This window comes from Catharus ustulatus, chromosome 21 (assembly GCF_009819885.2).
Source record: "Catharus ustulatus isolate bCatUst1 chromosome 21, bCatUst1.pri.v2, whole genome shotgun sequence".
Taxonomy (NCBI): Eukaryota; Metazoa; Chordata; class Aves; order Passeriformes; family Turdidae; genus Catharus; species Catharus ustulatus.
Window position 1 is genome coordinate 140,242 of NC_046241.1, and position 27,039 is coordinate 167,280.

Below are 27,039 nucleotides of genomic sequence, written 5' to 3' on the forward strand. Positions count from 1 at the left end.
GCGGCCATGGCGGAAGCGACGGGCCCCTTTTATCTGCTCCGAGCCGGGACGGGCCGATTCCTCTGCTACTGGGGACCCGGCGGCACCGTTTAGTGAGAGCAGGGCGGGAGAAGGAGCAGCTGGGGGTGGGCACGGAGCTGGCCAGGGGTTGAGCAGTCCTGGCCTGAGCTTCTTCCTCCCGCAGTGTGACCGACGCGACGGAGGTCTGGGCCGGGGAGCTCGGCGGCTGCCTGGCGCTCGGCTGTGTATGTACTGGGGGGCCAGAGGGCGGCGGGAGAGCCCAGGGCTGAGGCCCCCGGCGGGGCAGGGATGGATCTGGACCCAGGCTAGGCCGTGTTGAACGCGCTCTCCTCCTCCTCTCTCTCTGCAGCGGTGCCCGCCGGAGGAGCACGGCGCGATGCTCAGGTGGGTGCCGCCTCCTTCGCTGTAGGCACCCTCTCGCCCCGGGCTCCCCCACCCTAGGCCCCTCCTCGCCGGGGTTCCCCCTCTCTCCCGCTCCCCTCACCCCCGCTCCCCGCAGGGCTGGTCTAGGTCACGGGGCCGCCGAGCTGAGCCTGGGCCGGGGTTCGGCCACACTGCGGCTGCCGGAGGAGCCGCGGTGCCCGGCCCTGGCCCTTGCCCAGCTGCCCGCCGTCGAGGCGTGCAGCCAGCTGCAGGCGCTGATCTTCGGTATGGCCGGCTGCATCGAGAGCCTGGAGAGGCGCCTGGAAGGTCGGTGGTGGGTTTAGAAGAGGGGAGGCCTAGCAGCTAGCAGCTCCTGCCGCCTTCATGGGATCGTCACCCCCACACCCCCGTAAAGTATCCTAGATGTCCCTGTTCAGCCGTAGCAGGAGAGGGCTTCACCTCGGGTGGTTTCCTCGCACCAGTCCTGCACCGGTCCCAATGGGCTGCTGCCCGTTGCTTCCCTGTTCGGGCTGGCCCGTTCTCAAGGCTGGCCAGGGTCTGCACCAGACCTCCACAGGCAGAAGAGACCCTGCCTGGGTCCAGAGGGCGCAGTGGTATGTAACTGTGTGACAACACAGCCCTGTCCTCATGGCCAGCATCCAGCATCCTCAATGTGGAGTCACCTTACAGACATATTTGTTGGAGGGATCTGGAAAGATTTTGGGGCAGCAGCAGTCTGGATGGAAGTGCTGAGAGGAGAATGGGGCTCACTGGAGTCGAGGGAGCTTGCTGGGGATGCTTGAAGTGCTGCATGCAGAATTGGGGGGTGTTGTCACAAGCTTTGGCTCTGCCTCCTGTCTCAGTAGCAGTGGAGACGTTAGCATCTTCCTGCAGCCCTGAGAAGAATGCTACCCGGACCCAGCAGCTTTTCCTGCCAGGTAGGTACTGCCAGGGGTACCTGCCCTGGTCCTGCAGTCTTTTGCCTTCTCCCTGGAGGCTGGTGGTCCTATATCCATGTGCTCTCCACAACTCTCTGAGTGCCCTCAGCTGTGGCTGCTGTCCTGGTACTTTTTCAGAGCAGGGACAGGACTTAGTGTGGTGGCTCTCAGGGTGTCTGGGATGCTTAGGTCAAAGGCTGGGTATTGCCAGCCTCAGAAGGAGGGCAGACTTTGCTGTGCTTCCAGACTGGAGGCTGTGGCAGATCCATGGCTCCTTTTGAGAGAGGAGGCGAAGTTTGGTGCTCTCTTGCCCTCTGTGGCTGCTGGTCCTGCCAGGCTGGGCTCCTGGAGGCTCCCTCTGGCTCTGGAGGTACTGGCAGGGCTGCCAGACCTCCTGGGTAACCTGTAATCTGTGTCTTGCTTGTTCCTGACCGAGGCAGACCCCAGCCCCAGGAAGAGTAGGGCTTCTGACTCAGCTTTGCCAGCCAAAAGGAAGGTCCCAGGGGAGTCTCTCATTAACCCTGGTTTCAAAAGGTCAGTGTGGGGCTGGGTACTCCTCACTGGGCACCCTGTGGGCTCTGCTCTGAAGTTATATGACAGCAGGGCTTGGGGCTCCGGGCTCTGATGTTTCCTCCATCTCTTTCCAGCAAGAAGGCGCCATCTGGAGTGAATTTTGAGGACTCCTGATGGGTGCCGTCCTGTGCCCTGATGACAGCCCTATGGACCCCTGTGTCTAAACGAGGAGATGTCCATGTTGTTCCAGACTTGCTGAGCTCCTTGACCCAGAGAGACAGCAGAGGCAGCAGTACCTGGCAGCCACCCCTCAGCTGGGGTGGTGACAGGGCCCTTGGTGGGGGACAAATGGAGCAGAGGGGACACCAACATTGTGGGTTTTTCTCCTGCAGCTCTTCCCTACTGGCAGGGACCAGCTCCTGACCTCATTTACCGTGAAGTGGTGGAGTTGTGGATGGAGCTTTGATACTGTGGAATGGAAAGATCACCTGTGCTTTGCTTCTGGCCAGTAAAGGTGCTTTTAGTCAGCTGATCTCTCTAGGCGTGTCTACCCATTCTGCCTCTCCCATTCTCAGGAAGCCTTGGGCCTGTTTCAGCTGAACCTGAAGGTCCAGGCCTCAGAGAAGTTCCCTGCCAGCTTTTTGCAAATGGATGTGTGGTTAGAACCTGGCCAACCCCTTTGGAGAGTTGGGAGGGTGGGCTGTGCCTTGCTGGGCACTGGAAGAGGATGAGGATGTCAATACAAAGCCTTGTGAGGGAGGAGCTGCTGGGGTGATCACTCCAGACTCACACTGGTCTTGCTTGCAAAGCTTTTATTGATTTCCAGGATCTCTGAAGCTTAGCTTGGCCTTTCCCTGCTTCACAACCCCCAAGTCTGTTGAGAGCTTCCTAATAATTTGGGGGCAACTTACTTCTGCCCATTGCCTGTGCCATTCCCCTCCACCTCTGTTCCTAGGTCTCTATAGCTGTGCCAGGTCCCCTCACCGAGTGCAGGTGTGAGGGCACCCTGTAGTGTCTGCTGCCCAAATGGGTGGCACAGTGTGCCTATGCAAGTGGCTGCAGGGCAGCTTGTCATCCCCAGCTCTGCCCCTGCCCTCAGCTGGGCACAGCTTTGGCACTGATGGTGCCCGTGGCTGTGTGCCCTTGCCCTCATCCTGATGCTCGAGGGGCCACAGAGCTTGTCCTAGTTGTGAGGAAGGGTGGGTGGCACAAGAGGGGCTCGGTACACTGGAGATTGCTGCCAACACCTCTGTGTCAGTAGAGGGAATTTGGGTGCAAGGGGCACAGCTCTTCTGAGAGCAGGGGCAGGGTGGGTGCTGACCTCCTGCCTGAGCCCAGCCTTGGCCTTGCACCCACCAGGGCACGTGCCCTGCTCACTGCAGTGCCCGGACCACGGAATGGTAGGCTTGTATAATCTCCTGGCTATTGGGGCATGTATATTTGAACTCCTTGGTTTCACTGGCGCTGTTGAGGTACCGCCACACGCCCCACATGTCCTTGGGGATCCCAAAGTGGCGGTAGTGCTGGCACACAACCTGCAGGCATGAATGGGAGAGATTTGCCTGACACTGCCAAGGAGAGCTCTACCACCAGGGCAAGCAGCAGTTGGGAAGGGTGCCAGGGAGCCAGGAACATCCCTGGCACTGCACATTTGAGGCGTGGCACTTAGGAGGGGATGCAGGAAGGAGTGGGATCTGTGGGAAAGCATTGTGCTGGGCAGAGCTCCTGGGGAGAGGGATGCTGGAGGGCACATAACAGAGAGCAACGGGGAGAGGAGCAGGGGCTTGCTGTAGGCACCAAGATGAAAGTGAGGGCATGGGGATGTCAGGTAAAGGAGAAGGGCATGGTACTGGGATGCCTGTGGCTTACCTGAACAATGTTGAGCTTGGGCAGCAGGTTGCAGTCGGCCAATGTGAGGTGGTTTCCATCAAGGAAGTGGCGCTGGGAGGTCCGGAGCTGGGGGTCCTGGGCCAGCTCATGCTCCAGAGGGGTGCTCAGGTATTCATCCAGTTTCAGCAAGGCCCGCAGCAGGCTCCGCTTCAGCGCTGCAGGGAGGGTGGCCAGGTCAGTGCAGCCCTGCTGCAGGCATGGGGCCCCTGCTCTGCTGTGGCCTCCTGCCAGTCCAGCCCTGTGTTCAGGCAGCAGCTGTCAGCCTCTTGCCACATGGCTCAGGCTGGCACCTGCCTCTGCCCTTCCACAGAGACCTGGCACAGCCACACTGGCCCATGTAGGGAGGGCACTGCCTGGACAGACCTGACTGTGGACTGGGTGGGGGAACTGGGAAGGCTCAGTGTGACCAGGCTGAGCTTTGGGGTGTGGCACCCGAGCGGTTGCATGGGGTGCTCCCCCACCTGCTCCTCACCCTCGTCCTGGGCAGGTACTGGGTTCTTGATGAAGGCAGAGAACTTGTGGAAAATGTCGTTCCCAGCCAGGTTTGACTCCGGGTACTGCGGGACCAGACTGGGGCACCTGTGGGGTCATGGACACAGCTGGACAGGCTGGACACATGGACAGGCAGATAGCAGAGGCTGACGGGCTCATCTGCTGTCAGCCCCCTCATCCCTCAGCTTGTCCTGTCCTTTCAGGGGGCCCTTCCTCCTCTCAAGGCAGCACCAACCACTGACATGGGGGGGCCTAGCTGGTCCTCCAGGAACTCCTCAATGGTGATGGTGTCGGTCTTGGGCGTGCCATTGTAGAGGAGGACGGGCAGCTGAGCACCTGGTGCAAAGTCCTTCAGCACGTCCGGTGCCCTGTGGGAGATGGGTACACTGCTGATGCCTGGCATGCCCAGGGCTCTGCAAAGCACTGTGTGTGTGTGTGTTCATATTGTGCATATGTATGCACAAGCAAAGGGAGTTCTGAGGGGCCTAGTGCACAATGTGGTACCCTCAGGCCCCTCCTGCTCAGTGTGTGCCCAAGGAAATATCTGCCAGCCTCCCCCAAGCACCTGAGGAAATTCAAAAAACTCCATGCGTCCTATAGTGCCCACCCTTCACATTATTTCCCAAAGTGTTGAGGACCTATCAACCCCACACCCTGTACATGATCCTGGCCCCAGGGCTGGCACCCCTTGGGAAACCACTCACCTCCTCACGTCCACAGTGGTGAGGGTGAAGGGCACACCTTTGAGCAGCAGCACCATGAAGAGCCGCTGGCAGAAGGGGCAGTGCCCCACACTCTCCCCATCCGCGCTTGCCTGTAGGCACAGAAAGAGAGCTCAGCTGCCCCTTTTTCCCTGGCATGGCCTCACTAGCAGCAGCCCCAGAGGATACAGGGTGAAGATAATAGGACACATGCCCCAGCTCAGCCTGGCAAGCTGTGCTGCAGTCCATGCAGGTGCATGCGCTGCTATGCCAGGCAGGGTGCCAGCTCCTGGCCCCTGCCTACTCCCAGAGCCTCAGTGCCACACCTTAGAGAAGCCACATGGCACAGGAGGTGCTGGCCCTAGTACCCTCTAAGGACAAGGACCTCGAGGCTGTGCCAGTCTCACAATGCCAGGCAGACAAGGGCTTGAGAGCAGTAGTGGCAGCAGGGGTGGCAGTGGCAGGGGACAGTCCAGCAGCAGAGATGTGCTGGAGGAGAAGGTGACAGCGATACTGGTGGCCCTGTCAAACCCAGTCACAATTCCAGGCGAGCTCTGTCCTGCCCTGCACAGTGAGACAAACTGCTCCAGCCAGGTGCTGTCTGGGAAGGACCTGGCAGGTGTAGGCAGATGCTAGGCTCTGCTTTTGGCGGGGAACCAGGTCCAACCTCTCGAGGTTTAGCCCCCACAGCCCCTGCGCCTGCAGGGTAGGAAGCAGCAAGCAGAGAGAAGAGCCTGAGCTGCCTGCTGCCTGTCCACCCACCTGCCTGCTGTCAGCCCCATTGCTGACCCGGTGCATGATGCCCTGCCCACTATCTGCCCCCCCTGCCTGCCCAGTGCCCACATCTAGGCATGCAGTGGGCAGGGGCAGCCCAGCCACCCCACCACAGCACTGTCAGGGTTGTTTGCCGGGGCTGCCCACTGGCCTAGGGCACTGACCTGAGGACGCCCTCACCTTGATGAAGAGCTGAATTTGGGGTTTTTCAGCCATGCTGCGTGGCGGCTCCTGGTGCACTGCTGGCTGCAACCTGAGTGCCCCAGCTGAAACCACGGCCCCTCCCAGCCCACATTCCTGCTCGGGGTGCACCCGCTTCCACCCACGCCTGGCCCCACAGCACAGACAGGACGCCCTGCCATGGGCCCCGCCACTGTGACGGCTACCAACCCCAGGCCGGTACGTGCAGCTGGTGACATTCCCAGCTGCTACCATTCCTGCCTGCACCCCCAGCCACTCCACAGTGTCTGAATGATGACAAGCAGTGGGCACAGACCTGTGTTGTGCCCAGCACTCCTTGCCCCCAGCAGGATTCTGGGTACTGCCACTCTCCTCCTCAGCCCAGGCCCTCCCAGGCACCCATCCCTGCTATTCCCCCCATGACCAACTATACAGCCTCAATGGATCCAGTTATTATTTTTTTTTTAATTAAAACGATAATTATTTTCACATTTCATCTTCTTTTTGTTTGTTAGCAATATACAGGCAGGTCCAAGATGTCCCCACCCCCAGGGGCCCCATGCCCAGGGCTGAGCATGGCACTGGCACTATGCCTGCAGCTGGTGGCTAAGGACGTGCAGCGGGGAGGCAAGGCCAGAAGCGGGGCCAAACTCAACCAAGTGACATTGTTAAGGCAGCAGCCACCTCTGCCCTGGGACAATGTCCTGGGGCGCTACCTTTCCACTCCCGTCCTTGGAGCGACTCCAGCAGTGACTGTGGCCATCCACTGTCTGGGCACCTCCACTGACCCTCAGAAGTCATGGGGCTGACAGCATGGTAGCAGGGGGAAGACTGGGTGGAGAGGGAAGACATTTTGTGACTGGGATGCCAGTGCCCTTCTGGAGCCTGGAGCAAGTGTAGTGTCACAGGTATTGGGGCAAGGATAAAGCCCAGAGCACAGCATGACTGTCCACCCTGGCTGCCTCAGGGTGCCAGCAAGGTGACAGCTGGGGACTCAAAGATGACACTATCCCCTCTCCCTGATAGCAAAGGGCAAACTTTTAGTTGGCTTATCCCCCAGCATCCCCTGCAGAAGGCAGAGTATGACCAGCATAGGAGCAGGTGCACGCTGGTGAGGGCTGCGCCCCTGTACCCTCCAACTCATCCCAGATCCAGCCAGTTTCCCATAAGCCATTAAAAAAAATATGGTCTGAAAAATCTGAAAATAGAGCTTCTTCCCCCAGTTTTCCCCCTATTGAAAATAGTGTATGTTGTATCACAACCTATAGCAGGTGGTATATGGGACTGATGGGACAAGGGGGCATGGGGACAGTTAAGGTCAGGCCCTGCTCCTGTGTCCACATGGGGCTAGAGCCAGCCTCTCCCCACCTCCCATGGCTGCCAGCTGAGGTGCCTGGTGCTGCTCAGGGCTCCAGCCAAACCTGTACCAGGAAGGCAGAGGGCATCAGAGCACACAGGGCAGATGGATCACGAGTGCTCCCCAGGAAGGTGCATAGCAGCCCTCAAGTGTTGCCAAAGACTGCGGCCCCCAGCACAGTCTGGGGTCAGCATCACAGGCCCTGCTGCCACCCCACCTCTGGGCACAGCTGCAGCTTGTTGAGAGTTGCAGGCACCAGCCATGGTCCCTGTGGGTGACAAGGCAGCAGGACCCTCTGCAAAAAGGAGGGGCACTGCTGGCTGAGGGGGTGCATGCTGCTGGCCAGTGACACTGCCAGTTCCACTACTGCAGTCCATTCCTCCCCACCACCCCAGGCACCACTACCAGGCTGTGCCAGCACCCACCCGGACTGTCCCAACCTTGTACCTTAAGGCCACCCTACTACCAGCTTCCAAAGCCATCCTGGGGTGCTGCAACCCCTCTCCCACTACCACCAGTGGCCCAACAATAAGAACCTAGTGCAGGTGGTTCCTGAACAGGGCTGCATACTGAGGAACAAGTGTCAGGGCAAAAGCAACATGGAAGGGGACACAGCAGAAAGGTGGCAGAGCTGCAGCAATGCCCTTTGATAGGGAAACAAGTGGTGAGGGCAGGCAGGAGGCAGGATGAGAGATTTGAGAGATTTGAGGGTGAGCGACATGATTAGGGGCAGAGGGGAGAAAGAGCTGGTGCCAGCATGTGAAATACCCTGTGAAATACCCCTCTGCCCCCCCACATGCCTCTGCAATGGCTCTGCTGCCTGGGGATGAAGCCAGTGCCCGAGGTCAGGCAGGGCCAGGGCAAAATAGACCCAGGGTGGGCAGAATGTACTAGTGGAGCTGAGACCCCCAGTGACATCGCACTGGTGACAGAAATCGGTCATGGGTGAAGCACCAGAGCACCTGCTTCTGTGGTGCCCAGGGCAGCACCAGCTAGGGGTGATGTGGGAGCAGCCATCCTTCTTCTAGCTCCAGGGGGCCAGGCCTTGGGGGATACCCACAGCCAAGGGTTCCCAGAGTGTAACATGGGTGTCCAAAGGCACCACTCACAAGTGTGTATGTCTCTGTCCCAAAGTGAGTGGGGCTGGCAGTGCTGGCACCAAGCCATGTCCTTTCCTTCACAGTCTCCATTCACAGCATGCTGAGGACCATGCTGCTGGCACCATACAGTGATGCTGCTCCAGAGCTGAAGGGAACAAAAGCCACCCCGGTGGTGGCTCCTGAGGTCCATCCAGGCATCGCTGTACCAATGTGTACTCCTGGCATATGGCTCCAGCTGTGGCAACTCCACTCCACAGGGCAAAGGGAGGGGAGAGGCCAAAAGGGTTTGGTGGCTTGACAACGTGGTTGTCCCAGGGTCTCAGCACAGCGTGTCCGTGTTGAAGGAGAGCTGAGCCTGAGCAGGGAGACAGGCAAGGCTCAGAGGCTGCCCACTTAGCCAGCACACCCAGGGCATCTGGGGCCGGAGTCTGGCCCAGGTGGCAGAGCAGACACCTCTCCAAGAAAGTCCCCACCCCTCCCGAGCCCAGCCCTGGCTCTACTGTGTCACTTCCATGGTGTCACAGCACCTAGTCCCAGGGCCCATGGCACAGACACAGGTGGGACCAGGAACACCCAGATCTAGGGACAACCTCTCACCCTCTCCTCCTCAAAGCTGATGAGGCCTTCATCGTCAGTCTCCAGGTCCTCCTGCTCCTCCACCACGAGGGCCCGCAGCTCAGTGGGGGCAGTGCGGGGGTGCAGCAGGCTCAGCACCCGCTCCAGGGGTGACTGCAGGACACAGCTGGGGCTGGTCTCCTGCTGCTCCAGGTTGTCACTTTGCTTCTTGGCAAAATTCACAAACACCTGAGGAGGAAAGGCTCAGGTATTTGCAGGCACCTCCATTCCATGCTGGTCAGCACCCAGTGCATCCTGCCATGCAGTGGCTGCCAGATGTTCCCCATCTAGCTCCATCCCCTGCCCCAAAAGCAGATCCTGCCTAGCACTTTGCCACTCCCTTGGGACAAGCATCCAGCTGCCCGTGCTGTCCCCAGTCTTACATTGTCCAGTGTGGTTTGGCTGACAGAGTAGTCTTCAATGCCCAGCACATCCACCACCTGCTCCATCTTGCTGAAGACCTGTGCCAGTGAGATCTGATCCGACTTCAGCTGGTACTGGGCCTTGGTGTGATGACGCTCCTGGGGGGTGGTTGCAGAGGGCAGGCACTGAGCCCTCACTCCCAGACTCCCTCCCATCACCCCATGGAGGATGAAGGCTGCTTGTGCCCTGAAGTGGGGGCTGGCAGCGGACAGCATGGCCACCATAGGCAGCTCACCTTGAGGACAGCCTCAGGGAAGTTACGGTTGAAGAACCTCACCACCTCCTTGACATTGAGGCTGGACTTGGTGCGCACTGTGATCATGTAGCCATCACCAAATCTGCACAGGAACAAGGCAATTCATGAGGACCTGTCCCCTCATCTGCACTCCTATGACCCTATGGAAAGGGATGATGCTCACAGGCAGCCACTACTGGACACCAGGCCAGTGGCAGGGCAATTCAGTGACCCATACAGAGGGCTGGTATCCTGTCACAGATGCCACACGGTCACCCAACCACGAGGATCCAGCCCCCTCCTGCCCAGCAGCACACACAGGCTGCTGGGCCCCATGCAAGCATACTGAACTCCTGCCAGGCTCTTACCTGTTCTTCAGGTGCTGAATGCTACCGAGACACTTGAGCCGCCCATTCACCATGATGGCCAGGCGGGTGCAGAGGGCCTCACACTCCTCCATGCTGGGGTGACAAAGGAGGGTTCAGTGGGGGGCACAGGAGGACAATGCCAGGGCTATAGTGGAGGCAGGTGGAAAGCTGGGCCTCCCAGGCCATCACCACCAGGGATGAGAGAAGGTAAGAGGGCAGGCTCCCCCTGCTCCTCATGCCCCTACCAAATGCCATTCCCTGGGGACCGAGGAGCCCTCTCCCTCCCATATGGCACCCCAGGTGCTTGGAAGCATCATGGGCACAGAACCCCTATGGGACCTGTGAGATGTGAGCACCACGGAGCGACCCGTTTTGATGACATCCAGGATTAGGTTCCAGAGGAAGCGCCGTGCCTTGGGGTCCATCCCTGTGGTTGGCTCATCCTGGGGGATAGACAGCACCCTCAGACATGCCAGCTCTGGGAGGGACCCTGCCACTTTCTTCCTGTCCTGAGTCCAACTCAGGCCATCATCCCACACTCCAGATTTGTGGTGTGTGGTGAAGCAGGGGGTGGGCACCTCCCAACCAGGGTCATTTTTCTACCCTCAGGGCGCACCAGGAAGATGAAGGCTGGGTATCCAATGAGCGCAATGGCTGTGGATAGCTTCCTCTTGTTGCCCCCACTGTAGGTGCTGGCAGGCTTGTCTGCGTACTTGGTCAACTCCAGCTTCTTCAGCGCCCACTTGACCACCTGCAAGGCATGGGGGACTGACAGTGTCCTGTAAAGGCTGCAGGGCTTGAAGAGCAGCCAGAGGTTGGGTTTCCTGGCATGACAGCTGCCGAGGGGACTATAAGCCATGTGCCAGTCAGGGGAGCCCAGTGGCAGCCCATGGTGCAGCCATGAGCACTGGTGGGGACCTGCAAGTGCGTGTGCCTAGCCCTGGCAGCCCATGTGGGCACACTGCCACGGTGGCACTGCCACAAGAGCAGCAGCACTGGCCCAGGCTGCCGCTGTTGCCCAGTGAGATGCCATCCCTGTGGCACAGCACCAGCCCTTGGATGCTGCCAACTGCTTGCCCAGAGCCTTACCCGCTCCTCATCCTTCCAGGGGATGCCACGCAGGCGGGTGTAGAGCTCCAGGTGCTCCTGAGCTGTCAGCTCATCAAAGAGCGCGTCAAACTGGGGGCAGTAGCCCAAGCTCTGCTGGACCTGCAGGAGCTCCTTCAGGATGCTGTGGGAGAGGATTGAGGGTTTGTGGGAAGAAACCACCGGACTGTGAGGACTGCTGCTGAGCCCCCTTTCACATGTTTTTACACTTCCCCCATGTAAAACCCCACCAAGCAGCCTCAGCACAGAGCTACTGTCGCTTGCCCCACATTCCAGGTTGATGGTCACCCAGGAGGACAAAAGGCTGCAGAGTCCCACTGGGACACACACGGCTGCTTTATCCTGGGAGCCCTCCAAGCAGACACCATCCCATCCTCAGGAAAGCAGGCAGCCCCCAGGCCCCCCCCTTACCTGTGTCCATTAATGAACGCCTCTCCACCCGTGGTGCTCTCATCCCCTGTCAGCATCTTGAATGTTGTGGTCTTGCCTGCACCATTGACACCCAGCAGCCCAAAGCATTCCCCGGGGCGCACACCCACACACAGCCGGTCCACAGCCAGGATGCGCCCAATCTTGCGGGACTTGTACACCTGGCAGGGAAGGGGATGGGGACTCAGCCCACCAGGAGCCACCTCGACCCGCTGCCCCACCCACATCCCTGGGCTGGGCTCAGGGTCTCCTTGCAGCCTGATGCAGCCCCCACCTTTGTGAGGTTCTCGATCTTCAGCATGTCATTGTCGGCATCACCACGCAGGACCCGGTGCCTCTCATTGGCCACGTCAATGTCATCCTCAATAGGTTTGGTGGAGACGGGCAGGCGCCTGTGGGAGGGGGCAGAGGCAAGGGGGGAATGTGGGACCAGGAGCTGCATTCCTGACAGGCCTGGGCAGTTCCCACTCAACACTGCCAGAAGGGCAGCCTGAAGCTCAGGGGTCCCAATGGCAAGTGTTTACCCCATGGTCAGCCCCGACATCCCTGCTCCACGCCACACTCACTGGGGCTTCCGGAAGAAGTTGTACTGGCACATGATGGTGATGAAGAAGCCAACAAAACCTTCAATTGTCATGGCAACAAGCCCCCGTGTCACGATGTCCCATTCAAAGGGTGATTTCATTTTATCAAACTGCCCTGAATAGGAGGAAGAGGAGAGAGGATCTGGGGACACCTTCCTATGGGGGAGAGCTTGGTTGTACCTCCTGAGCTGACCCATGACAATGACGTTGCTCCCATGCTTGCCCAACACAGCTGCTTGGGCTTGTCGCAACACAACTCCCTCTCAGAGCACAGGTGCTGTGGAAATCATCTGGCAAGTTTTCAACCTCAGTAGGATGAATCAACTCAGCTGAGAGTGGAATCACAGAGATTTGTCAAATCCTGACCCAAAATTCTTCCTCATGATGCCAGCAGCGCTTGGGTAATGTACAGAAGCTGCTCAAAAAGCAGAGAGCAGGGGAGCTTCTGAGGCCAGGATAAAGCTCTAAGTGGCAAAAGGCTTGTGTTTATTAGGCAGTGCAGCCCCCAAGAAACCCTGTCTGGAAGGAGAGTCCTTGCAGCACCCATCCCTCCTGTCACAGCACAGACCCACAAAGGCCCACCACAGCTACACTATGCTGCCACTAAGATCCACCACAGAGTCACCATGGCCCACCACAGGCATTGTGCAGCAGCAACAGAGCCACACACCTCTGTCAGGGCTCACACCCTCTTCTCCCCATGGGGCTTCTATTTGAGATCACCCAAGGAAGCACTTCCAGCAACGCTGGCATTATGCCACAGCTGACCTTCAGCTGTGTCTTTTTCTGAGCCCCATCTAGTTCACCTCCTTGGCTTTTTGCTCCAGGTTGCTCTGAGCCTCAGGACACCCCCATTGGGCAGATAGAGTGGATGTGCCAGCATCGTGGTCCCCTCCAGCCCCATATGCCCTGGAGCAAGGGAGGGAGAGAACAAGAGGCCATACCAATCTTGGCATAGTACTCATTGATGTATTCATTGTAGGCCATCTCCATCAGGCCGTGGCCCAGATTGTAGTTAGGGAACACGAGGAAGCAGCTCTTCAGGTAGCTGTTCACCACCTTCAGGTCCTGTGAGGACAGCAGAGAGCACACAACCATCAAAGAAACCTGAGTGAGTGGTAGGATCACGATGCCCAAGATCCAGCCCAGTCAGCTCTCATGGCTGATCCTGCTGGAAACAGACCTCCTGAGGTCTCTCCCAGCCTGAGCTGCCCCACAGACAGATATCTCCCTCCCAGGTGGCCCTCAGCAGAGCCATACCTTGTCATGCTCAAAGAGCTGCAGCAGGAACGTGGCAACAGTGGCTGTGATGCCAATGAAGAGGTTGATGACGATGAGGAAGACATAAGCAGAGCTGGGCACCTCAAACCAGAAGGAGGCTGGGTACATGATAGGAGTGATGGACCAGCTGGGGAGGTGAGAAGAAGCACGTGTCAGTATGGCAGCAGAGAGGCCCCCAGCCTTGGGACTACCCATTTCTGTCCTGCTGTTCCCAGGCTCTCCCACCCCAGCCCTCACAGGCACTGCACTCCAACCAGCTATGGGGGCTGCAGAACATCACAGAACGGTTTGGATTGGAAAGGACCTTTCAAGGTCATCTAATCCACTCCCCGGCCATAGGCAGGGACACCTTCCACTAGTGCTCCAAGCTGTCCAACCTGGTCTTGAATATTTCCACGAATAGGGCAGCCACAGCTTCTCTGGGTAATCTGTGCCAGGGCCTTACCACCCCCATCGCGAAAAATTTCTTCTTAGTATCTGGTCTAAATGGCTATCTTTTAGTTTAAAACCACCACCCCGTAAGACTTTGGAAGCATCCCCAGTGCCTCCTGACCACCCCGCTCTGAGCAACATACCCATAGAGGAGGAAGAGGGAGAGGACAGCAGGGAAGTTGGTGGGAGAGGTATATGCTGGGAGATCAAACACGAACAGGATGATGATGCAGCATGTGGCCGGCACCAGGTAGTTTAGCTGGAGAAGACAGAAACTTTTGTAACTGCCCACTCCCTGGCACGGTCACTGGCTTGGCCGGTGGGGCCACATGTGCTGCTTACCATGTCCCACATGTAGTTGGCCAGCCAGTAGATGACGGGGTCACAGCCACTCACAAACTGCAGGTGTTTGGCCTTGGTGGCCTTTTCAGCCACCAGGAATACCACAAAGCTGGCTGGGACGAAGGACATGGCCACAATGATGAAGATGGCAATCACCACATCTGTGCCTTGCAGGCTGGATGGGGAGCAAGGAGAGTAGGGACTCCATCACCCTCAGTTGTGTGGGGAAGGGCCATCCACCCTGGTGTGGGACAGTCACTGTGCACGGAACAGGGCACAGCACAGAGACCCCCACATCACAGCCACCCTCTCCCTCCCCACCACGCAGCCTGTGGAGCAGAAGCCTCAGCCTCCCCCTGCAATCACCAGTAAAAAGCCCCCTACCTCCCTTGGGACAGCCACCCTCCCTCAGACCCTCTCGTTGGACCTACAGGTAATCCAGGGACAGGCTGGCACTTGTTTTGTTCATAGGGTGATTGGTGACTGTGATGCCTGCAACAATGATCAAGAGGAAACATGGAATCATGAAAACTGGTTTGGGACACAGACCCCTGCCCCCAGTCTGCCTAGTGCTGGATGAGTTTTCAACCTGAAGCTCAGCAGGAGCTGGGCTCTCTGAAGCAACTCAGCATCTCAAGGTGAAGCCCTCCCCTCACTGGAGAGCACCCTTGGACATGTCACAAGCCCAGGCCTGACAAAGAGCTCATGCCTGCTCTCATATCTCAGAGCTGTGTAAACCCCTGCTCCAGCTGGACACTAGCCTGCTTGGCCTAAGGTGGACACTGCACTTTGAGGCCTGGTTGGACCATACCCTAATGCTGTTCCTGACATGCTCCTGCCCTTAAACACCCTCAGATCCTCACCATAGGCAGCAGGGTTGCCCTTGCTCTTCGGCAGGTTGGCTCTCAGGATGGCATTGTTGAGGGCATTGAGGTAAGTGGGCATGCTGTGGTAGCCCTTGTTGTTGTAGAAGACCTGGAGGAGGAGAGAGGAACAGTGGGAGATGGCAAGAGAGTTGGGCCCAGAGATGTAATGGGAGGGAGGGATAGGATGGGAAGGACAGGCAGGCATCCTGTGCTTAAGGCTGTGGCAAGAATAGGCCATTCCTGACCATGCTAGGACAGTGCTGATGACCACTGATGACCACTCCACACCACTGTGGCCGGAGCCTCCCAAAGCACTTGAAGAGCAATACAGCAGAGCAGTCCCAGGGGTCCCTGCCTGCCCCCTTTCCTCCCCACCTATCTCCCCTGCCCTGAGGTGCAATGCTGTCCCACCTGGGCTGTTCTCCGCACAGCAATCTTGCGCACTGTGGCTGGAGCCCTGGCTCCGAAGGAGGCCGGGATGGATTTCTGGACGTTTCCAAACGTGAGTGCCCCATACCTATGGAACAAAACACTGCTGAGGAAGCTGCAACTGCTGTCCCCCACCTCCTCGGGTGGAACCAGGCTTGAGCATGCTGCTGACTCCAGCCAGCACCCTGGGGCAGGCCTGGAACCCAGAACCCTGGTTCTCATCCCTGCTCTATGGTGCAAGGCAGACCATCCCAGCCTCCCCACTCTTGCCTGTGCAGCCGGAAGCGGTCCGAGGTGTAAAGCAGATACTCAGAAACGTTGCGTCCTGTGATGTCTGTCAGAATGTCCCCTGTCACCACCCTCATCTGCGGGGGATGGCCCCCCACGCCACTAGGGCAGGAGAAGCCGGTTCCCTGCATGGAGCACGTGCACTTGATGGGCTCGTGGATGATGTGGGGCAGGGTGGGGGCTGAGGTCACTGTCCCTAAGGAGCAGAAGGGATGGCTCACAGTCAGGCTTCTGCCTGCCCCAGCTGCTGGGGACAGCATGAGGTTGGGCAGCTGGCCCAACCAGCTGGCGACCTCCCTGCTGGAGACAAATCCCAGACACAAGAGCATCCAGTGTAAGTGATACCTTTAACAGTGGAGAAGGTTGTGGAGTTCCAGGCATGGAGCAGGTCCTCATCCACTGACATGGGGTAGTCAGAGGGAGCCGGGGATGGAGGTGGTGGCACAAAGTTGGAAAGCGGAAGGCCCTGGGTGAAGGAGTCAATGCACATGGCATCAAAGTATTTGGCCGCCAGCATTTTGGTCTCATTGCTATTGAGGTTGAGGGTCTGCACAGGCTGGTCCAGCGTGTTGTTGAAGGGTGTCTTGAGCACACAGGTGGCCCCCACACCAGAGGGCAGATGGAAAGTGTTCACCAGCTGCTGAGGGCTGGCATCGGGAGACAGCCTAATGCTGCAGAAGCAAGGAGCAGGAGACACCGATCTCAGTACCGTGGCCATCTTCTTCTGGGATGTCCCTGAGGCCTTGGCACATCATGGGCACACACAGCCTGTGCCTGGCATGACTGAGCTGCTAGTCACAGTGTCAAGGCTGGCACATCTCCCAGAGACACCCTAGCCAGGAGAGAGGTTGCTTTCTATCAGGGAACATGGCACCAACCAGGCTCTGCTCCAAGCCTGAGCCAGCCCTGGCACTACGCCTGCTGTGGGCTGCCCTCCCCATCTGCCCCCCTTCCAGTCCCGCGGATGGAGTCAGGGATGGGCCTTGGGCATGGGGTGCTGGTCACTAGCAGTGGAAGCTCTCACCGGTACTCATGCCGCTCCTCATTGGCATAAGGAATGAAGTTGCCCTTGGGCTGAGTGTAGTTATGGTATTGGGATGGCGAGAGGATGAGGGGTGGCAGGTCACCTGTGGGGACAAGGACAGGAACCTGCTTGTACTCACAGCAGCACTGCACACAGGGAGACTGTCTTGGCCTTGTCCTCCTGCAGCCAGTGGCCACAGTGGGCAGGTCACCCAGCATGCAGATAGGTAAGTGGCTTGCATGCACCTATTTCAGGCACGGAGAGCGCCACAGTCATAGCCACACAGACAAAAAAGGCGGGCAGGAGGATCTGTGAGAAGAGGGCCTTGGTGTTGCGCTTGGCGCAGTGGAAGCGTTTGACGATCAGCCCATGGAACTGGCGCAGTTTCAGCCACGAGCCTTCCAGCTTGAAGCTTCCCTGACCTGCTAGGTCACAATCCTCTGCTTCCACCTCTGCTTCTTGCCCTGGGAGGGAAAGGGGCATCAGCCTTCTGGCACAGTTGTTCCCACACCTGGCTGGGCTCCCAGGAAGCTGAGCCAGATGCCCAGTCCAGCTCAGCCACCCCGTAAGGGTTAGGGTAGCACCCAACGCCAACTCTGCCACTCAGCCACAGCAGCAGTGGAAGCAAGGTATCTGGCAGGCAGGTTCCTCTTGGCCCCGAAAGGAAAATTTAGACAACAGTTTTAAATAAACAGCCTGATTTGGTGCTTTTTTCTAGGACCCCTCCATTTTCCCATCAGCTCTGCCCTCTGTGGAGGGTCAGCATGGTCAGGAACAGGGCACAAGACACAGGTAGCAGTCCCAGTGAGACAGTGGGAGCTCTGTCACAGCACTGTCCCAGCTCTATCTCCCAAAGACCTGCTGGGGGTAAGAGGTTGCACATCCCTACATTAGTCACAAGAGCTGTGAGATAACACAGAACAGGATCTCTGACTACAGCAATAACCTCGAGGCACCTCCCTGCATCCTCTCAATCCAGCAATCCCAGCATCCAGGCAGGGAGAGCCTTGCACCTGGGGCACAGTACGACAGGTGGAGCCATCACCTGGAAGGTGACTCTGTGCCCAAGGACCAAGAGGAGAAACCCAACTGGTACCAGTGTGGGAAGAGGGCATGTTAGTGGGGCAAGTCTGCAAGGTGGCACTGGAGACCTGCAGGAAGCAGACGCAGAGCCAACACTGCTGCTCTCACTGGGTCCATGCCTTGGCACATGCACACCCTACGAGTATAGGGTGCAAGCTTATGGAAAGAGCCTGTTCCCACCCCTCCCACCCAGGCTGTGGCTCTCTGGGTGCTGTGTTGCTGGATGCCCCATCAGTTCCCTCCCCACGGGCTCCCATCCCAGCAGTCACAGCCACCCATCTCAGACACAACCACATACCCAGAGGGACCAGGCCAGCTGCCCATCCTGGGCAAACCCTTCATGTCCCAGCTAAGTGTGTCCCCTGGCCCATCATTGGCAGGGCACCAGTGGCACCAACCTTGCAGACTGATGTTATCAGGGTCCTGCCGGTTATCGAACAGGGGCACGTAATCCCCAAAGAATTCGGAATAAGCCCCACCTTCATCACCACGCACGGAGCCCACCGAGGATGCTGAGTGCAGGGATGCCTGCGACTGCGCCAGCTGGGAGCAGGTCACCAGGTTGCTGAGCTCCACCTCGGGCTTCTCTGGCATGGCTGCTTCGGCCAGGGGCTCCCCGTTGGCTTCAGACTTTAGGCCCAGCTCAGAGGTGGGTGGCTGCAGGGCATCCTTGGACTCCTTCATGTCTGAAAGAGAAAATGCGGGCTGCCACCAGCCAGGCCACTCTTCACTGCAGCATGGCACCAACTGGGGATGGATCCTATCACAGAATCACAGACTGGTTTGGGTTACAAGGGATCTCATCTCATCTTATTCCACCCCCTTGCCATGGGCAGGGACACCTTCCACTATCCCAGGTTGCTCCAAGCCCCATCCAACCTGACCTTGAACACTTCCAGGGATAGTGCACCCACAGCTCCTCTCCATGACCTGTGCCAGAGCCTCACCACCCTCACAGGGAAGAATCTCCTTGTAACATCTAATCTAAACTTTTCCTCTTTTAGTTTAAAACCCTTGTTCTAACACTATCTGCCCTCTCTCTCATTTTTTCAAGTACCCTTTAGGCACCAAAAGGTGCCTGGAGCCTTCTCTTCTCCAAGTAAACAACTGCAGCTCTCCCAGCCTAGCTCTGTGACAGAGATGCTCCAGCCCTTGGAGCATCTCCATGGTGTCCTCTGGAGACCTGTGCTGAGGACACCAGAGCTTGCCACTATTCCAGGTGGGAGTAAAGCCAGAGTGGAGCAGAGGCTGGCTGTCCTTGGCTGGGATGGGCTCTGCTGAAAATCCTGTCACCTGGAACAGGAGAGTCCTGCAGCTACCAAGGCCAGCAAGAACACACAGTCCCTCGCTAGCCCCTCAGCAGCACCTTGTGCCCACCCCCAGCACCCATACCCACGTCACTGTTCTCCAGAGACTGGTCTTCCTCAGACACCTTCAGGAAGACCTCCTCCAGTGTGGTGTCCATCAGCCCAAAACTGGTGAGGTCCAGCTCTTCCAGGCTCTGCTCCAAGTGCTGTGGGAGCAAAGTACTGTGTGAGGAGGGCAGATGTCCACAGTGCCACAGCCCCTTGCCTGCCCACTCTGCCATCCCATGCAGATACCTGGAAGAGCCTCTCAAAGCAGCCCTTCTTGACAGCCTCACTGGGCAGGATGTAGGAGAGCTCTGTGTTGGTGTCTGAGATGAGGAGGCAGGAGGCCACATACTTCTTGATGAACTGGGAGACACGAGGCTCAGAGCAGGGGCTGACAGAGGAGTGGCCCAGGGGGCTATGTGGCTGGCCTGGCTCTGGGACAGAGGGAAAGTACCCATTGGTCAGCTCACACCTGGCCTCCCACGAAGACCCACATCTCCCTTACTCCCCAGTGCCACAGGGGCTTCCCTGTAACCCTGACTGGACTAGGGATGGTGTTCTGCAATGTGGTCCACATTGGACATCTCAATGGGCAACCCACAGGCTCGACAGAACCACCACCTGGAGACAAATGCCACTGTATAAGGTCTGGCCAAAGACCCAGCTGGGAAAAATTAAGGCTGAGCAATGGGACCTCCTATACCTCTGCCCCATCCCCTCTGCCCTCCATGCGGCCTAAGGAGCCTCAAGATGGGAGTACTTGGGTGTTGACCTCTCCTTTGCTGGGCTGAAGAAGGGCTGGTGCCATCTACTCCTTTAACAAAGGGGCATATTGCTCCCCAGACCTGTGCCATTCCTGGTGTCCGATTGCTTCTTCACCACTGTCAGCTTGTAGCCATCACCATAGGTGCTCTTGAGGAACAGTGGGGAACCACAGCACTTGAGCTTGCCATGGGAGATGATGGCGATGCGGTCCCCGAGCAGATCAGCCTCATCCATGTGGTGTGTGGAGAGCAAGATGGTCCTCCCTGATGGCAACACAAAGGCTCATCAGAGGGGCCATGGCTGACACAGAGGAGCATGCCAGGCTCTGCCTAGCTCTGCTCACCTGGCTTGTACTTGAGGATGAGATCCCAGATGGCCCTTCGGGCATATGGGTCCACACCAGCTGTGGGCTCATCCAAGATAACAGCCCGCGACCCACCCACGAAGGCAATGGCCACTGACAGCTTCCTCTTCATGCCGCCCGAGAGAGTCTGCACCTGGCAGTGCCGTTTGTTGGAGAGTTCCAGGTCCTCAATCATCCTGGAGAAAGGGCAGAAGCACCAGGAATGCTGGGGGAGCTGTACTGATGCCCAGTGCCTGTGGAGAGTATGTAATGCCTCCTTCCCTCATGGTATCTGTGGCCTTCAGCTGCTGGGAATGCCCAGCTGCAGTCAGGCTATGAGTATCTTCTGCTTACTTCCACACCCTGACACCCCAAGGGTGGGAAAACACTTGGTAGAGATGCTCCATGGGACACCTCTGCCACCAGATCACCCCCCATGGCAGGCCAGCAGGAAGGAGACTCACTCATGCCAAAGGCAAGAATGAAGACCAAGGAGCTGGAGGGTGCCTACTTGTCCATCTCCTTGCGGATCTCCTCCTCTGCCATGCTCTTGAGCTGCGAGTAGAACCAGAGATGCTCCTCCACTGTCAGCCTGTCAAAGAGCACATTGTGCTGGGGACACATGCCCAGGTTCTTCCGGATCTTGTCCATCTCCGTACGGATATCATGGCCATAGATGGTAGCAGAGCCCGATGTTGGAGGGAACAAGCCAGTGAGGATGGACCTGGATGGATGGAGAAAGGCAACAGTGTGAGGGAGCTAATACTTCTCAGTCTGGCCCCAGTCCCAACCACCACCTCTGGGAGCATCTGCTGGGCCCCAGGCAGAGCAGTATCAACAAAGGGCCACGAGCCTACTGCTGTCTCATGTTTGTGCCAGCCCCACACCCATACTGCTGCCCTCTAAGCATGGCACCAGCTGCTACAGCAGAGACATCCTGAAGCCCCTGTCGCACACCCTGCAGCTGGCCAGAGGAACATGGTCTCTGTCTGCCTGGACAGGCACTCACATGGTGGTGGTCTTGCCTGCACCATTGTGCCCCAGGAAGGACACAACCTGGTTCTCGTAGAGGTTGAGGCTCAGCTTGTTTAGTGCCAGCTTCTTGTCTGTCTTGTAGACTTTGGTGAGCTTGTCGATGCAGACAACCAAGGGGAGGTGGGTTGGCTCCTCCTCGATGCCCCTAGTCTCCTCTGCTGTGACAGTAGGACAGTGAGGAGCCAGGGGAGTGTAGGAAGCTTTGAGTGGGGCTCCCTGGGAATGAATCAACCCGCCTCCATGCCATGGTGACTATGCTGGCTTGTGGTTCCTTCCCCTCTGCTTCTCACCCATTCTCCCCCTCCCACGCCACAGTGGCAGCTCCCAGAGGGCACAGTGCTTGGCCCAGTATCCTGCCCTGACTGGAATACAGAGGTCCATGGCCAAGGCAAGACACCATGGCAGAGTCAGGGCCACCCTTGTGCCACCCACTGCCATCCCCAGCTGCCCTCACCCAGCCTCCGGCTCTCCATGGCACAGGCCTGATCCTCCTCCATGATGCTGAGGCGGGTGGTGCGTGACCACGGCCAGGTCCACTCCCAGGTCTCCACGCGCCCATTGCCTAGCCAGTAAGACTTCTGGAAAGGGAAGTACCAGGGCCGTGGCAGGCCGAACATGCCTGCAAACACAGCCCCAGGGAATCAGGGCCAATCCTACACCCAGGGCCATGCAGTAGCTGACGAGGACTGGGTCAGAGCTCAGCATGGCTCTAGGGTTTAGGGGTTTTCCCAGGTCAGGTCACCACTGCAGGGTGGGGGCTGCGAACACTCCAGCCAGATGGGGTCGGGGCAGCTCTGCGGGCTGTGCCAGGAAACAAAGTCCTTTGGGATTTGGGTTAGGTTGGCTCATGCTTCAGCTTTGCAATGAAAAAAACAGGGAGCAACTGAGATGCTTCCACAAGGGGGGATAAAGGAGAATTGGTGTCTCAGCTTTGCTACAGCTGAATTGAGACACCTGGCTGACACCAGCAGATGAGGACACGTGAGCAGGTGTCACCCAGCAAAGAGGTTCCTGCAAGGTCTGGCGTGCTCTCATGCCCCTCTGCCCACACGTACCCGGGTGCACAGCCTCAATGTACCACGTGAGCACCCCGTACACCATGGCATCCACGACCAGCATCATCATGGACAGCAGGAGGTTGAAGTCATCTCCTTCCACAGGTGACTGGCTGAAGGTGTGCCACTGGATACCCACGCCAGCCACCTCATACAGCGCAAAGTACTTGGAGCCCAACCCAAAGGCCGTGGTGGACATGAGGGACTGTGAAGAGGTGGAGGGAAGGGAACGAGAGGTCAGCAGGAACCACAAGCCAGCTCCAGAAGAACAGGCTGGGTTGAATTCCTACCCAGTGCATCTCCACCCAGCCCCATAGAAACGCTCCTGACCCGGAGAGGCACCAAAATTTCTGGAGATACCTCCAAAGCCCCACAGGGAGTTGGTTCATATAGGCAGTTGCTTGGCCAGGGCTTGGTGACAGTTTGGTGGCTTTGTACTGAACATGAGATGCCTGAGGCAAACCTGTGACTAAGATGTCCCCAGCTACTGCAGCCAACTCACCGCAATGCACTTCTCAAAGGCTGTGATCTTGTCATGTGCCACCTCCTCCCGGATGGCCACATACATGTAGGGCACGTAGCTAAGGAAGTAGATGATGCCACCACAGGCAGAGGCCAGCTTGGCCTTGGAGTAGAGCACCGACACCAGAAAGCTGCAGGGAGGATAGTCTCCTTGGATCCCATCCTACCAAGACTTTCCCCGTACCATCAGGTTTTGGTGGTGTTGAGGCAATAAATTGGCTCTACAGATCAGCTGCTTGGAGGGACTTGTGTCCCTCCACCAGCTCTTGCCCACATAGCTCCCAGCACCCTCACTCCATGGCACAACAACCTGGCACTGCCCACGCCCCTTTACTGCCCAGCACAGACCAAGCAGCTCACCAGAACATGATGGTGGCCACAGCATAGATGGCAAGGAAGAGCCATATGATGAGGACGTCGCTGTGCATCAGGACCTTGCCGTACTTGAGAATGGCAGTGAGTGCTGTGACTGAGATGGAGAGCTGGACAAAGCCAGTGATGAACCAAGCCACCCAGTGCACTGCATTGTTCAAGCCCATCATCTTCATCACCTGTGAGGCCAAAACTACTCAGCAGAGCTGTCTATCCCCAATCCTGTGCACCCCTGCTTCCATTCTCACTGGGCTGGGAGGGCAAGGAGTAGCAACAAGGGAGCTGCCCAGAGGGGGCAGGACACAGCACCCTCTATTGGGGTGCCAAGGAGCTCAGCTCCCTCCAGGTCTGGGCAGGGCTCATCTCATGTTGGGGACACTCAGAAGGACCAGCTCAGCCCAGGGATTTGGGATCTGCATCTGCCTTAGCTCACGTAACGCAGAAATAAAGGGAAGGTGACCAGGGAAACAGCACAGAATATAGGGCTTAGACATGCCCACTCCTCCCCAAGAATCTCTTCCACCATCCCTACCTCTTTCAGGCGATGCTCCTTCTCAGTCACAATGTGCTGGATCATCATGGCCACTGAGTAGACCCAGGAGATCACCATGCAGAGGGGCATCATGTGCTCAATGACAAAGAGGAAGCTGATGGGGTAGAGGAAGAGAGGGAAGAACTGGATGGTGGCAATGTCACAGACACTTGTGGAGACCCTGGGGCACGGGGCCTTGGAGGGGCTCTCCCACCACTCAGGGACAACCAGACTAACTCAGTAACTCCTTAGTGGCTTAAAATAACTTCTCCAGTGAGCGCACAGGACAATCCAGTGTCATGACTGGCAGGCATGTACAAGCAGGTAGTAGTCCTCAGGCTCAGCCCCAGGGCCCTGCCTACCCTGGTGTGGATGGGGCCCTCTCCAACCTCCTGCCCAGGAGTGTTGGTGGCTCTGGGACTTCTACAGGAGCTGCCTCCAGACCACTGGAGGCATAATCCATAACCACTGACAGATCCATGTGCCACTCCTTTACTTTTTCCTGCCTTCCTGAGCCTGGTAAGTCCAAGGAGTTTGATTTAAACTGGTTGCTCATCACTTCCAGTGTCATCAATCTCTTTTAGGCCCTCAAACTTGTTCCCTTTTCCCAGCTAAAGTACCCTGGCCTGCAAAGTGGAAGGAGGAAGGTCCTGCAGGTGTGTTACTCACTCATCCCGTGTATAACACGGGTATGGGAACATCTGCACGTAGTTGCCAGGCTCTACGACATCGTGACCAACAAACGTGTTGATGAGGGCACGCTCCATCATATCTGTGGAAGAGAAAGAGAGGCCAGGCTGAGCGCACAGGGGCCAGGGCTGTGGGCAGCTGTGGCAGGGCGCTGACACTTACCTTGGATCCAGACAAAGCCATAGAGGAAGTAGAAGCGGCCGCCAGTGTTGGGGCCAGGCCGCCAGTATGCCCGTCGGATCTCGTTGGTCTTCTCTGTGAAGCTGGAATTCTGCCGGATCTTGTACATGACATGGGGAGGCAATGAGCCATCCCTGTTGGTCTGGAAGATGACGCCTGTGGACAGCAGAAGAACTAGGGAGTCCACAGGGGCCAGGTGCATCAGCTGGCCCACAGCAACAGGCAGGGATGGGGAGGGCACCGTGAGGGCTGCCATGGATGAGATGGGTGGCATGGCCAGGGATGCAAGACCTCAATGGGATGCAAAAGCACACAGACAGCAGGCCGCGTCAATGGGAGAGCCAGGACAGCAGCACGGGGCACCAAGAGATACTCGGCCCCCTCATCCACCCAACACATGAACGAAGAAACCCACATCCTGAAGCCAGTGGCTCCAGGGCACAGCTGGAGTAGGGCAGCGTTTCAGGGACCCCTGAGAAGAGCTGGCTCCCAGGAACATACTGGCAAAGACTGTGACATTGTCCTGATAGGCCTGGTTCAGTGTGTAGTTGACAATGCTCTCCTCATCCGGGAAGCCTTTGAAGATGTCCACGCTAACCTAGTGGGAGGAGAATCACAGAATCTCTAAGACTGGAAAAGCCCTCTGAGATCACGGAGTCCATTAACCCAAACACTATAAAGCCCAGCACTAAACCATGCACTCAGGTGTTAAAATTACACATTTTTTGAACACAGGGGTAGTACCACTGCCCTCAGCAGCCTGTTCCAGTGCTGACCAGCCCTTCAGTGAAGAAAGTTTCCCTAAAATCCAATCTAAAATTCCCCTTCTACAACTTTAGGCTGTTTCCTGTTGTCCTGTCACTTGTTACCTGGGAGAAAAGACCAACCCCCACCTGGCTGCAACATCCTTCTATGTAATTTTAGAGACTTATAAGGTCCCTCCTGAGCCTCCTTTTTTCCAGGCTGAGTTCCCCCAGCTCTCAGTCCGTCCTCACCAGATTTGGGCTCCAGAACCTTCCCTAGCTCCATTGCCCTTCTCTGACATGCTCCAGCAGGCTAGTGAGATCCCAAGGCCCTGGATGGGTCTAGCACACAGAGACAGCACATAGTACAGCATGTGCCACCCAAAGCCAACCCCAGCCCTTGAAGTCAACAGTGTGTGATCACCTCCACTCTAGACACCTACCCCAAAGCTCTGGACACTGCAGGAGCCACCATCCCCCTGTCCCATGCTCTTAAGAAGTTCTCAGTGGATCTGACCCTCAGCAGCCCAACAGAGCCTGGCTGCTGGTGGTTCAACCTTCCCACAGGTGAGCTCCACCTCACCTTGGCCATGAAGCGGACCCAGCCGCAGGCAGCATTGTCAATGGTATCCAGCTGCTGGAGTAGGATGCTGGCATTGGGCAGGGAGAAGTTGCCATTGAGAAAGTTGTGGAGAACATCACTGTCAGAGACATTCAGGATCTCTGGGTGCTTGTGGAGGTCAGCAGTCAACTGAGACAGAGAGGAAGACATGGGAGGGAGAAATTGGGGTATCCCTGCCTCTCAGGTAACTCTCCCATCCATGGACACAGGTAGGACTTCTGTACCCTCCTGGGGATAGGGGACAGTGTGCACACTGCACAAGAATCCAGACTAGTGTCTCCACAAGAGAAAGTGGATACCACGGCACGAAGAAGTTACAGTATATCTGGGGGAAAGACAACCCCTTCTCCACTGCCAGGGCAGTAAATCCCAGGCAGGCTCATCCTCACCACACTGCCCTACCTGCTGGAGCCAGCGGATGCGCCTCTGCAGCCTGCCCTCTTCCAGGTAGGCTCGGATCTCAGGGGAGATGTTCAGCCATGCCTTGGCGTAGTGAGTGACGTTGCCCACAAAGGCGAAGGTCTCATTGGCCTGGGGGCCAGGCAGAAAATCATACAGCAGGCAGAGGCAGAGGCTTTCTGCTCTCTAGGATGGCTAGCAGCCATGGAGATACCTGCCCACCTCCCACTGCCTGTGTCTGGCAGTCAACCTCTTCCCTGCCACACAGCCCACCTGCAGAGCAGAATGGTGGGAGAATGACAGGGGTCCCAGCCTATGCATCCTCACCTTCAGGATGACCTTGTCAACTTCGGTGCCCACAGGCGCATACAGGATTTTGGGGTTGCTGGTCATCAGATGCACAAGGAGGCCCAAGTTCCGCTGCTCCTTGCTGGTGAAGCCCAGTGAGCTCATGTTGCCCTGCTTCAGTGCCTCAGGCTCGATAGTCCTGCAAAGGGAGTTCAGGCTTTCCACTCTGCTTCAGGCTCAGCACCCCTTGCTGCAGGCAGCCCCACCCCTGTCTACAACAGGCCTTCACAGTGACTCCAGTGCCTG

General features: G+C 57.6%; 3 protein-coding genes across 8 annotated transcripts in view; 1 reads left to right on the top strand and 2 right to left on the bottom strand.

Moving 5' to 3' along the window:
- Positions 1 to 6: 6 nt before the first annotated feature.
- On the top strand, positions 7 to 2,367 carry PAXX (PAXX non-homologous end joining factor). 2 transcript variants are annotated; one of them, XM_033077776.2, is made up of 7 exons: positions 7 to 92; positions 185 to 245; positions 371 to 405; positions 521 to 711; positions 1,248 to 1,322; positions 1,763 to 1,856; positions 1,970 to 2,367. In XM_033077776.2, the coding sequence occupies exons 1-7, from the start codon at positions 7 to 9 to the stop codon at positions 2,007 to 2,009; spliced, it is 582 nt and encodes a 193-aa protein (XP_032933667.1). In that variant the 3' UTR covers positions 2,010 to 2,367. The 2 variants fall into 2 exon arrangements, with proteins under 2 accessions (XP_032933667.1, XP_032933668.1); XM_033077777.2 differs by having other exon boundaries at positions 1,251 to 1,322.
- Positions 2,368 to 3,028: 661 nt separating this feature from the next.
- CLIC3 (chloride intracellular channel 3) lies at positions 3,029 to 6,236 on the bottom strand. Its single transcript, XM_033077774.1, is given in 6 exon segments — positions 3,029 to 3,370; positions 3,705 to 3,880; positions 4,198 to 4,304; positions 4,460 to 4,585; positions 4,922 to 5,052; positions 5,054 to 6,236. Coding segments are annotated over 6 exon segments (816 nt in total). The 5' UTR covers positions 5,168 to 6,236; the 3' UTR covers positions 3,029 to 3,208.
- Positions 6,237 to 6,317: 81 nt separating this feature from the next.
- ABCA2 (ATP binding cassette subfamily A member 2) overlaps positions 6,318 to 27,039 on the bottom strand; it is a 33,660-nt gene continuing 12,938 nt past the window's right edge. For 2 of the 5 annotated variants that reach the window (XM_033077771.2, XM_033077770.2), the window contains 40 exons: positions 26,773 to 26,932; positions 26,449 to 26,577; positions 26,008 to 26,175; positions 25,183 to 25,279; positions 24,664 to 24,837; positions 24,481 to 24,583; positions 23,812 to 23,926; positions 23,268 to 23,458; positions 22,888 to 23,038; positions 22,386 to 22,590; positions 21,785 to 21,949; positions 21,305 to 21,485; positions 20,807 to 21,019; positions 20,296 to 20,492; positions 20,033 to 20,215; positions 19,437 to 19,621; positions 19,228 to 19,348; positions 18,234 to 18,521; positions 16,998 to 17,216; positions 16,753 to 16,855; positions 16,074 to 16,399; positions 15,711 to 15,924; positions 15,423 to 15,528; positions 15,009 to 15,120; positions 14,577 to 14,637; positions 14,146 to 14,320; positions 13,947 to 14,062; positions 13,351 to 13,498; positions 13,035 to 13,158; positions 12,073 to 12,205; positions 11,781 to 11,898; positions 11,489 to 11,667; positions 11,060 to 11,201; positions 10,587 to 10,721; positions 10,310 to 10,413; positions 9,971 to 10,063; positions 9,603 to 9,705; positions 9,328 to 9,465; positions 8,927 to 9,133; positions 6,318 to 8,684 (listed from right to left, as the gene is read on the bottom strand). In XM_033077771.2, coding sequence (XP_032933662.1) covers positions 8,649 to 8,684; positions 8,927 to 9,133; positions 9,328 to 9,465; positions 9,603 to 9,705; positions 9,971 to 10,063; positions 10,310 to 10,413; positions 10,587 to 10,721; positions 11,060 to 11,201; positions 11,489 to 11,667; positions 11,781 to 11,898; positions 12,073 to 12,205; positions 13,035 to 13,158; positions 13,351 to 13,498; positions 13,947 to 14,062; positions 14,146 to 14,320; positions 14,577 to 14,637; positions 15,009 to 15,120; positions 15,423 to 15,528; positions 15,711 to 15,924; positions 16,074 to 16,399; positions 16,753 to 16,855; positions 16,998 to 17,216; positions 18,234 to 18,521; positions 19,228 to 19,348; positions 19,437 to 19,621; positions 20,033 to 20,215; positions 20,296 to 20,492; positions 20,807 to 21,019; positions 21,305 to 21,485; positions 21,785 to 21,949; positions 22,386 to 22,590; positions 22,888 to 23,038; positions 23,268 to 23,458; positions 23,812 to 23,926; positions 24,481 to 24,583; positions 24,664 to 24,837; positions 25,183 to 25,279; positions 26,008 to 26,175; positions 26,449 to 26,577; positions 26,773 to 26,932 — 6,118 coding nt within the window. In that variant the 3' untranslated portion in view covers positions 6,318 to 8,648. Of the gene's footprint in view, positions 8,685 to 8,926; positions 9,134 to 9,327; positions 9,466 to 9,602; positions 9,706 to 9,970; positions 10,064 to 10,309; positions 10,414 to 10,586; positions 10,722 to 11,059; positions 11,202 to 11,488; positions 11,668 to 11,780; positions 11,899 to 12,072; positions 12,206 to 13,034; positions 13,159 to 13,350; positions 13,499 to 13,946; positions 14,063 to 14,145; positions 14,321 to 14,576; positions 14,638 to 15,008; positions 15,121 to 15,422; positions 15,529 to 15,710; positions 15,925 to 16,073; positions 16,400 to 16,752; positions 16,856 to 16,997; positions 17,217 to 18,233; positions 18,522 to 19,227; positions 19,349 to 19,436; positions 19,622 to 20,032; positions 20,216 to 20,295; positions 20,493 to 20,806; positions 21,020 to 21,304; positions 21,489 to 21,784; positions 21,950 to 22,385; positions 22,591 to 22,887; positions 23,039 to 23,267; positions 23,459 to 23,811; positions 23,927 to 24,480; positions 24,584 to 24,663; positions 24,838 to 25,182; positions 25,280 to 26,007; positions 26,176 to 26,448; positions 26,578 to 26,772; positions 26,933 to 27,039 lie in introns of all 5 variants that reach the window. The other 3 variants (XM_033077769.2, XM_033077768.2, XM_033077767.1) reach the window with 2 other exon arrangements.

Excerpts from the sequence above, each read along its gene's own strand:
- PAXX (XM_033077776.2), top strand. The coding sequence starts at position 7 with ATGGCGGAAGCGACGGGCCCCTTTTATCTGCTCCGAGCCGGGACGGGC. Across the intron at positions 246-370 it reads GCTGCCTGGCGCTCGGCTGT|CGGTGCCCGCCGGAGGAGCA; the intron begins GTATGTACTGGG and ends CTCTCTCTGCAG. Across the intron at positions 1,857-1,969 it reads ATTAACCCTGGTTTCAAAAG|CAAGAAGGCGCCATCTGGAG; the intron begins GTCAGTGTGGGG and ends ATCTCTTTCCAG.